This window comes from Megachile rotundata, chromosome 1 (genome assembly GCF_050947335.1).
Source record: "Megachile rotundata isolate GNS110a chromosome 1, iyMegRotu1, whole genome shotgun sequence".
Lineage (NCBI taxonomy): Eukaryota > Metazoa > Arthropoda > Insecta > Hymenoptera > Megachilidae > Megachile > Megachile rotundata.
Genome location: NC_134983.1, coordinates 25479278 through 25489906, shown reverse-complemented (window position 1 = coordinate 25489906; position 10629 = coordinate 25479278). Strand labels below are relative to the sequence as shown.

At 62.7% G+C, this 10629-nt stretch overlaps 1 protein-coding gene across 1 annotated transcript; it reads left to right on the top strand.

Moving 5' to 3' along the window:
- Positions 1–1358: 1358 nt before the first annotated feature.
- On the top strand, positions 1359–8357 carry LOC143264206 (uncharacterized). Its single transcript, XM_076530222.1, has 2 exons — positions 1359–4320; positions 5785–8357. The coding sequence occupies exons 1-2, from the start codon at positions 1359–1361 to the stop codon at positions 8355–8357; spliced, it is 5535 nt and encodes a 1844-aa protein (XP_076386337.1).
- Positions 8358–10629: the final 2272 nt, after the last annotated feature.

Below are 10629 nucleotides of genomic sequence, written 5' to 3'. Positions count from 1 at the left end.
TTACAGGGAATGGGAATCAGGGACCTTATCAGAGCGGTCGCACAGGAAGTGACCAAGGAGCTCGACAAGAGATTCGAGTCCTTGGCCGAAGAGCTCCGGATTGGAGCGAAGAAGGCCCCAGCAGCGCGGGTGCTCAAAGAGGACACGAAGACGGCAACGAAGAGCCGCGAAGAGGAGAGGATTGCAGCAAGGAGCGCGGATCCCTCCCAGAGGCCTCAGCCCACCACAGCCGCGCAGGAGACGTGGGCTAAAGTGGTGGGCCGTAAAGAGAAGCGCGCCGCAAAGAAGGCAGAGAAGCCAGCGGTCAGCGCTCAGACGCAGAAGAAGCCCGTCAACGTGAAGGGACCGGCGACTCAAAGAGTCAAGATGCCGAAAGGACCGCGAACAGCGGCGGTCACCCTCACGGTCGCTCCCAATGGGAAGACCACGTACAAGGAGACGTTGACGAAGGCCATTCAGGCGGTCAAGCCTGAAGCACTCGGCATCAAACAATTCAAGTTGAGCCGAACGAAGACGGGAGGGATCCTGTTGGGCATCCCGGGACAAGAGGCCGCGAAGAAGGCCCAGGCCCTTGTCGAAGAGCTGAAGCCGGTCTTCGCAGGCTCAGACGTTCGAGTCGCGAGGCCGGTGAAGATGGCCGAATTCCGGCTGCTCAGGCTGGACGACTCCGCGACCGAAGAGACAATCGCGCGCGCGGTTGCGGAGCTGGCGCAGATCGACGCGAGTGAGGTGCGCGTCGGAAAAGTGCGTCAGACAGTGGCGGGACTCGGGTCAGCTTGGGTGCGCTGCCCACTGACCGCCGTCAAAAAAGTCCGGGATGCCGGGAAGGTGCGCGTCGGTTGGGCGCAGGCGAAGGTGCACGTACTTGAGCCGCGCCCGCAGCACTGTTTTCGGTGCCTGCAAACCGGACACACCCGGCAGAAGTGCGGCGGGCCGGACCGGTCCGGTCTATGTTACGCGTGCGGCGGCACGGGACATATCGCCGCCGAGTGCGTGAACAAGCGAAGATGTCCGCTCTGCGCCAGCCTCGGACGCCCAGCCGAGCACAGTCTGGGGGCAAAGGATTGCTCCCAGATCTCCGTGGCCCCCACAAAGGCAACGGAGAAGAAGAAGGAATCGCGGGCAGAACCTGCGAAGAAAGAAGACGCCGAGGTCACCAGCAGGAAGAGGAAGGAGCCAGCCCCCAACAGCGAGGAAGAGGCATCCACTCCAACACCTGCGGTGAAGAAGATGGCTGCTGAAGAGCCAGCAACCAGCGAGGGACCACAACCCGAGGGACCCGCCGAAGAGAGGGAGGCAACACCAACGCCGGAAGAGGACAGCGCTGTGGAGGCAGCGGACGACGTCACCGGTAAGTAATGGGGCCGTCGAGCCCCTTCATACTAGCCAACGTAAACCACTCGGCGAGGGCACAGGATCTCCTGATCCACACCCTCGACGAGTGGCAGGCGTCGATAGGGGTAGTTGTAGACCCGTACCGGATTCCCGTCGATAGGAACGATTGGTTTGGGGATGCGGAGGGTTTGGTCGCGATAGTGGCGCGGAATCGCCAGGGTTTCCCGACGTGCACCGCGTCGGCGGCCGGTCGCGGTGCAGTACTGGTTCGATGGGGGGATACGGCGGTCGTGGGCGTCTATGCCCCGCCTCGTTGGCCCTTGGAGCAGTTCGAGGAATTTCTCGATAGGGTGGGTTCGATCGTTTCAGCATGCCCATCGCGGGGCGTATTGATCCTCGGGGATTTCAACGCGCACGCGGTAGAGTGGGGTAGCTCGACGACTGATCCGAGGGGCGAGGCGGTCCTTGTTTGGGCCGCGGCGCATGGGCTCCTGTTGCAAAACAGGGGTTCGGTGAGCACTTGCGTGCGGCCTCAGGGTGAGTCGGTCGTAGATTTGACCTGGGCCTCCCCTGTGGCCGCGCGACTCGTTGCGAGCTGGCGGGTGGAAGAGGGAGTGGAGACGCTGAGCGATCATCGCTACGTCCGCGTCGACATTTCCTCCGATACCCGGCGCCGCGGTGGTGGGCGCTCGGGCCCCCGTCGGTGGGCGTTAAGAGCACTCGACCGCGATTTAGCGGAGGCTGCTGCCCTCGCGGCTTGCTGGCCGGCTTCTCCGGACCAGACGGTTGCGGACGTCCAGGGCGAGGCGGAGTGGCTTCGGGACACATTGCACGACATTTGTAATGTCTCGATGCCCCGGGCCGCCCCTCGACCACGTCGGGCGGCATACTGGTGGACGCCGCACATCGCGGAGCTTCGCAAAGCGTGTGTGCCATTGCGTCGCCGGTATCAGCGCGCCCGACGCAGACGGAACCGCGATCCCGAGAGGGAGCAAGACCTCTGGGGAGTGTATCGTGAGGGCGTGATGGCATTGCAGCTGGCCATCAAAGAGTCCAAGGACCGTGCCTGGGACGAGTTCCTTGGGTCTCTGGAGCGCGATCGCTGGGGGCGGCCGTACAAGCTTGTGATGGAGAAGCTTCGTCCGTGGGCCCCTCCGGTGGCAGAGACCCTTGATCCTCAATTCCTGGGGAGCGTCGTTGAGGCACTGTTCCCCCGCGAGGAACATCCGACGCGAACCGGGCCGTTGCTTCGCCTTCCGCGGAGCGACGGTGTGGAGGTAACCGTCGAGGATCTCGTCCGCGCCGTCAGACGGGTGAAGGCTCGGAGTACCGCTCCGGGTCCTGACGGCGTACCTAGCAGGGTGTTGTCCTTGGTGCTCCCTCACCTCGGTCAAAGGGTGGCGCGACTTTTCACCGCGTGCCTCAGGGAGGGAACGTTCCCGGGAATTTGGAAACGGGGAAGGCTGGTCCTCTTGCGTAAGGCGGGAAGGCCCGAGGACGAACCGTCGTCCTACAGGCCAATCGTTCTCCTAGACGAGATAGGGAAACTCTTCGAAAGAGTTATCGCGGAGAGGTTGGTGGCCCATCTATCCGGGGTGGGCCCAGACCTGGCACCGTGCCAGTTCGGGTTCAGGAAGGAACGCAGCACGGTCGACGCGGTGAGGCGAGTCCGGGCGATCGCGGAGGCCGCGACCTCACGGGGAGGTCTGGCGATAGCCGTATCGCTGGACATCGTGAATGCGTTTAACTCGCTTCCCTACTGGGCGATAGAGGAGGGGCTGGTTATACACTGCGTTCCTGGGGAGCTCCGGGACATAGTCTCCGACTATCTCCGGGGCAGGACTGTAGAATGCGTAGACCGAGAAGGGGTAACGCGCGTTTGGACAGTCGAGCGCGGGGTGCCACAGGGTGCGGCGCTGGGGCCGGACCTGTGGCTCGTGGGATATAACGCGGCGCTCACGGTTCCGTTGCCAGACGGCGTTTTCGGGACTTGCTTCGCGGACGATACCCACATTCTGGCAGTGGGTCGCGACTGGGGGAGGACCAGCCGGAATTTAGAAGTAGGAATTGCGGCGGTTGTCTCGGCCATCCGACGGCTCGGACTGGAGGTGGCTCCCCGGAAGACGGAGGCGATGGCCTTCTGCCACCCCCGTGGGGATAAGCCTCCGGAAGGAGCCGTGGTCCGGGTAGACGGAGTGGAGGTCCGTATAGGGACCGAGATGCGGTATCTCGGCCTCCTGCTGGACTCCCACTGGAGTTTCGAGGGCCATTTCAATGCTCTGGCCCCCAGGTTGGGCCGTACAGCGGACGCGTTGGCGCGTCTTTTACCCAACCTGAGGGGTCCTAGCGAGAGCGTGAGGAGGCTCTACATGGGGGTCGTGCGGAGCATGGCCTTGTACGGCGCCCCAGTTTGGGCTGCCGACCTGATGGCCAGCGGGAACTCACTGGTCGTCCTGCGGAGGGTCGAGCGGAGGCTGGCCATCAGGGTTGTGATGGGCTACCGCACGATCTCTTATGAGACGTCGATGGTCTTGGCGGGTGTTTTGCCGTGGCGCTACCAAGCGCAAATCGAAGAGGGGATTTACGATCTCAGGCGCCGTCTGCGCGGTCGTAACGCGTCCGATACTAATGGGGGGGACCTGCCAGACCCGAGCATTGAGGAGGCCCGGCTCCAGGCCCGCCGTGACGCTATTTGGCAGTGGAGGCTCGAGCTCCTGCGCACTGGCGCTGTAGGCAAGCGAGCGGTCGGGGCGATTCTTCCGCTGTTGGAGAAGTGGATGGATCGTGGGCACGGAGCGCTCACGTTCCGGACCACACAGGTGCTGTCCGGGCATGGTTGTTTTGCCGAGTACCTGTGTCGGATGGGTAGGGAACCATCGCCGCAGTGCTATCATTGCGGGGAAGGGCCGGACACCGCTCAGCACACGCTGAGCGAGTGTCCCGCGTTCGCGTGGGAGAGACACTTCCTCCAGTGCGAGGTGGGAGGTGATCTCTCCCCGGGAGGGGTCGTCCGGGCCATGCTAGACTCGGCCAACAAGTGGGAGGCCGTCGTCAAATTCTGCGAGACGGTTGTCTCAAAGAAGGAGGCGGCGGAGCGCGTTAGGGAACGCCAAGGGGCTCGGCGGATCGCGAGGGCGGTTCGCTCCGGGAGAGTGGGTGGACGCAGGGCGCGCGCGGTAACACCGGCTCCGCGCGGGCCAGCCGGAGATAGCTGACGGTAAGGGGCGGCGCGGCTTCACCGCGTCGCCCGTGACTCCCCGGGGAGTCACCTTTTCCCGTAGCTAGGACGTAGTGGCGCACGTGCGCTGACCGCGTGGGATTGCGACCCCATTCGGGAGAGCCGGTCTCCATCGCGGGGGTCGCACGGCCGCACTGGCCTTGGACGGGGTTTCCAAGGCTCATTGCACGCGGCCGAGGGGTGAGACGTTGGCAAACATGGAGGTGTCAACGGCTCAAAAATGGGCGATGGGTGGGGTGTTCTCGGGAGTAACTTCTGGGGAACATCCCCGCTACACATGGAGAGGAGGCTTAACCTCCGCTCAGAAGAAGGGTGCAGTATGGCACGTAGCGGGGACGGGTGGAGGGTGTGCGTTTCGGTCCCTTCACCCGATCAACTCGCGATGAAGGCTCCATAGTCAGGTTTTAGCCGGTAAGAATCCGGCATATTCCCTGGTCTTTCCCCGAAGGATCGGGGAAACCTATGCAAGGTTTCCTGACTCAAAAAAAAAAAAAAAAAAAAAAAGGTTAGGTTAGGTTAGGTTGGCGGACGAACTGGTGCCGGGGTGGCACAAGTCGGATCTCCCACCTCCACGTGGTGTTCGCTGGGATAGAGGAACTGCGCCTTCGGTAGTCGATCGCTTCGGTGATTGGCTACCCAAGGCCAAGGGCCTCTATGCTAACGGGAGAACGGCGGGTCCCCAGTGGGGGGCCTATGCTCACACCGTAAGCCTGTAGTCATGTTTTGCAGGAACGGGGAGCTTGCCTTAACCGGCTGGCTCGCGAGGAGTAAACCTCTATAAAAAATCCGCTGTGTGGTTCGCGGGGCGGAATACGGCCACGGTATCCCCTGCCTTGCGGTATGAGTCCGCATAAAAGGGGTGCTCCCGTCGTCTTTAAGTAGTCCCTGTGAGGCGTGAGGCGATGCCGGCGGGGTCTTCGGACCCTGGTAGGGCCTCCCAAGCCGGCAAGGCTTACGCTGAGGGGTGAAAACGGGGGCGGCGGGGGCGAGTGAGGACGCCTGAAATTAAGGTGTACAGGCAACCGTGCCGAGAATTGCGTGGCCGCCCAGGCGTAAAACAGGGCGGTCTCGAACGGTTCCCTCGGGGGTACCTGCCGATCCCCCCGAGTATTTAACGGCTTCCCCGGGTAAGGCGGCTCTGCCCGGGGCGACCTTCCTTCCGACCACGCTCGTGGGAACAGTTATGGAGTGTTTCGATTTTTCTATTACAGCTGTGGGGGGCAGCTCAAAACCCATCCAAACAAAAGAGGAGCAGCAAGAGGAGAGGTCCCGGAACACCGGGAAGGAAGGTACCACCGGAGTATCCCTACCGGTGGTGAGGTGTGTGGATATATTGGCACCGCCCAAAACGGCCAATACTACAGAGCTGAGCAAGACAACCGGCTCAGAGGCGCCCGGACCGGCGAGGGAGAGGGACTCGGGATCGGAAACGGAGTGGCGTACGACGAGGCGTTCACTGCGCCTATGTAAGGCATCGTCGGATGCCGGTGCATCGGGAAGGGACACACCGAGGTCGGACCAAGGAGAAGATCCGCCAATACCGGCCGCGCGACCCATTCCGAGGAGGCGGGTTATAAACGAGGACGGGGATTCCGACTCGGATTCCTCCATTATCTCGGTGGAGACCTTGCCGTCAAGGGGAGATAGCAGGGGCTCACGTGGAAGGGGCCGGCCACCAACTACCGGCGAATATGTACGCCTGGCCGAGGCCAAGGAGCGATGGGCCGAGGCGAAGAAAGCGGAGCTGGAGCTCCACAAAGAACTGGGGGCCTATGATTTGACCAGGCCGGTCCCGGGCCCGAGCAAGGGCAGCAAGCCCATCCCAGAGGTGGAAGACATAATGAGGGAGGTGAGGCACCTGACGACGGTGGACCTGCAGGCGGAGCTGATCAGGTACACGGACCTCATCCGTCGAGTCGCAAGAGGCTCGACAAATTTAAAAGGGACGAGCGTCCGCCAGTTACGGATATCCACAAATTACATAGAAGGATTGACGACTGAGCTGGCGAAGCGGCGAGACGTTGGGGAAGACAGGACGGAGGAGACTGCCACGGAGCCCCCGAGAACACGAGCGTCAGGGGCGCTCACGCTCACGGCTCAGGCCGAAGAAAATGAGCAGCTCAAGAGGCAACTCAGAGCTGCTCAAGAAGAGCAAAGGAAGATGGCGCAAGACTTGGCGGCGCTTCGCCTGGAGGTGGAGCGCCTGAAGAAGTCGCCGGCCGGGGGGGCGCCACCTCCGGCTGAACGAAGTTTGGAGCCGGCAAGAAAAACGCGCCGGAGAGTATTGTCGTCCTCCGAATCAGAACGGGAGGACGTCAAAAGGAGAATGGTGGCGAAAACCAATAGCCCTCCGCCGGAACTCGTTAGCCCGGCGGAGGCTATGGACGATCCTCCAGCATCGATGGAGACGGAGGAAGTGCGGCCGGTCACAGAAGGGACGACGGGGGACCCGGTCCCGACACTGCAACGGGAGGTGAGGCCGGAAGAGGCATCACAAGCGAGGAAGCCGCCGAGCAGAGAGCCGGAGACAGTCAAATCTCGGGGGTCGGAAAAGGGTGAAGCCCCTGCAACCGGACTCGAGTCAGTAGTTGCGCACCTAGTGCGCAAAGTTGAGGAATTATCTGCGGAACTAAGGGGAAGGACAAAGGAGAGGGCGACCAGCAAGAACGCCCAGCTGAAGGTCCCGCCAAAGCCACAACCGCGGGCGGCGCCAAGGAGGGCGAGGACATTCGCGGAGGCCGCCGGGAGAGCGGCTGCGACCACGGTCGCACCAGCTGCCCGCCCGACCGCTGCCGCACCTCCAGGCGAACTATGGACCACGGTCCTAGGCCGGAAGGCGAAGAAGGAGGCAAGGAAAGCGGAGCAACCCAACGCCAAGACAGGCGTCGGCCGCCACCAGGCGGCGAAGAGGACAGCGCAGGCTGCGCCGAAAACCAACTCAGCCCCGAAGAGGGTGACGGCGCCGAGGCCGCCGAGGATGGCAGCGGTTACTCTGACGGTGGCTCCTGGGGCCGAAACTTCGTACGCCCAAACACTACTGAGGGCCAGGCAGGCAGTAAACTTGCAAGAGATTGGCATCACCGATATAAAGGTGAGAAAGGCCTTCACCGGCGGCATCCTGATCGGGGTGCCAGGCGAGGAAGGCCGGAAGAAGGCCTCTGCGCTCGCTGAGAAGCTGAAGGAGACGTTCGACGATGGACAAGTGAAAGTCGCATGCCCTGTCAAAACGGGCGAAATGCGACTACTGGGCCTCGATGAGTCCATCACGCCAAAGGACGTAGCTGAGGCCCTGGCAGCATTAGGAGGTTGCGAGGCCAGTGAATTGAAGGTTGGCGAAATTAAGCACGTGGCCAACAGAATGGGGACGGTGTGGGTGCGTTGCCCTCTAACCGCCCTGAAGAAAGTGGAGGAAGCAGGCAAAGTGCGTGTCGGGTGGTCCTCTGCAAGGGTCGAGATCCTGGAGGCCCGCTCGATGAGATGTTTCAAGTGCCTACACAAGGGACACACAGCACAACAGTGTCCAGAGAAGGAAAATCGATCGGGTCGGTGCTACGCATGTGGAGCAGAGGGCCACAAGGCAGCGAGCTGCACTAATAAGATCAGGTGCCCATTGTGCAGCGACCTAGGCAGGCCCGACACGCACAGGCTAGGAGCAGCGGGCTGCGCCCCGGAACCCAAGAAGAAGAAAAAGACACAGGCGCAGCCCGAAGAGAGGACGAAAGAGCAGCAGACAACGCAGCCGGAAGAGAGCACCATGGAGGTGGTGAATGAATCCGAGAAGTGATGGGGCCACTGAGCCCCCTAATCCAAGCAAATGTGAACCACTCGGCGAGGGCGCAGGACCTACTGCTTCATACCCTCGCCGAGTGGGGTTGCGGATTGGGTGTCGTTGCAGAACCTTACCGCGTTCCTGAGGACGCGAACTGGTTTGCCGATGGGGAGGGACGGGACGCGACGGTCGCCGTTGTTTACCGTGGGCAACCCGGCTCCCCGCCTTGCTCCAAAATCGCAGCGGGGAGGGGAGCCGTCGCGGTTCGGTGGGGGGAATTGGTGGTGGTGGGCGTTTATGCCCCGCCTCGTTGGCCCCTCGCAGAATTTGAGGAGATGTTGGATCGGGTGGGACAAGTAGTGTCGCGTTGTCCCACCCAACGCGTGTTGGTGCTCGGGGACTTCAATGCCAAGGCCAGGCAGTGGGGGTCCCCGGGTACCGACGCGAGGGGAGAGGCGGCCCTCGATTGGGCGGCGGCACGAGAGCTCCTGCTTTTGAACAGGGGCTCAGTGAGCACGTGCGTGCGGCCCCAGGGGGAGTCCATTGTGGATCTCACGTGGGCTTCCCCTGCGGCTGCGCGCGACGTCGCGAGCTGGCGGGTGGTGGAGGAGGTGGAGACCCTGAGCGATCATCGCTACATCAGGGTCGACTTCTCCTCCGACACCCCGTGTCGCCGTGGCCGACGCCCACCACCAAAGAGGTGGGCGCTGAAGCGGCTGGACAAAGATATGTTGGTGGCTGCTGCCGTCGCGGCTAGCTGGCCGGCTTCTCCGGCCGGACAGGTCGCGGACGTCGAGGGTGAGGCTAGGTGGTTCCGGGACACCGTGCAAGACATCTGCAGTGTGGGGATGCCACGGGCCACCCCTCGCCCCCGCCGGGGCGCGTATTGGTGGACGCCGGAGATCGCTTCGCTTCGCGAGGCGTGTCTCCCGAAGCGCCGCCGGTGCCTGCGTGCCCGGCGGAGACGTAACCGCGACCCCGCGGCGGAGCAAGCTCTGTGGAGCGACTACCGTGACGCGGTGGTCGCTGTGCAGACAGCCATCAGGGAGTCCAAGGACCGATCCTGGGACGAGTTCCTCGGCTCTCTGGAGCGGGATCGGTGGGGGCGCCCTTATAAGTTAGTAATGGGGAAATTGAGACCGTGGGCCCCCCCGATAACGGAGAGCCTTGACCCCCAGACACTGGGGCGCGTCGTGGAAACGTTGTTTCCGCGGGATGATAGTCCCTCGACGCGCTCCGGGTCGCCGGCCCACCTTCAGTGGACCGACGATATGGGGGTCTCCGAGGGGGAACTCGTCGATGCCGTCAGACGGGCAAGTGCCCGGAATACAGCTCCGGGTCCTGACGGCATACCGGGCCGGGTCTGGGCCTTGGTGCTCCCTTATTTGGGAGAGAGGTTAGCCAGCCTCTTCAGCGCCTGCCTCAGAGAAGGAAAATTCCCGACGATATGGAAGGCGGGGCGGCTGGTCCTTTTAAAGAAAGAGGGAAAGCCCGACGGGGAACCGGGGTCGTACCGGCCGATCGTCCTATTAGATGTGGTGGGCAAAATCTTTGAACGGGTGATCGCGAACAGGCTTGTTGCGCACCTCTCCGGGGATGGTCCGGACGTGGCCGACAGTCAGTTTGGTTTTCGCCGGGGAAGAAGCACGGTGGACGCGATACAAAGGGTGCGTAGGATCGCGGAGTCGGCCACGTCCAGGGGCGGGGTAGCGATAGGGATATCGCTCGATATTGTTAATGCGTTTAACACCCTGCCCCACCGAGTAATCGAAGAAGGATTGGAGAGGCTTAGTGTGCCTCCTGTAATAGCGGCCATTATCGGGGACTATCTCCGGGGGAGGACGATACATTGTGTCGATCGGTCCGGTACGGAGAGATCGTGGAGTGTAAGGCGGGGCGTACCTCAGGGATCGGGGTTAGGCCCGTTCCTGTGGATCGTGGGGTACGACCCCGTCTTGTCGGCCCCGTTGCCACCGGGACTGCACCTTACGTGCTTTGCCGACGATACGCACATTTTGGCAACGGGGCTCGACTGGGGTAGGACCAGCCGTCTCGCCGAGTTGGGAGCCTCGGTGGTTGTTTCAGCCATCCGGGGGCTCGGGCTGGAGGTGGCCCCCCACAAAACGGAGGTGATGGCCTTCTGCCACACACGTGGGGGGAAACCTCCGGCCGGAGCTCTGGTCCGGGTTAACGGAGTCGAGGTCCAGATCGGGTCCGAGATGAGATATCTCGGGCTCCGACTGGACAGCCACTGGAGCTTCGATGGCCACTTCGACGCTCTGGCCCC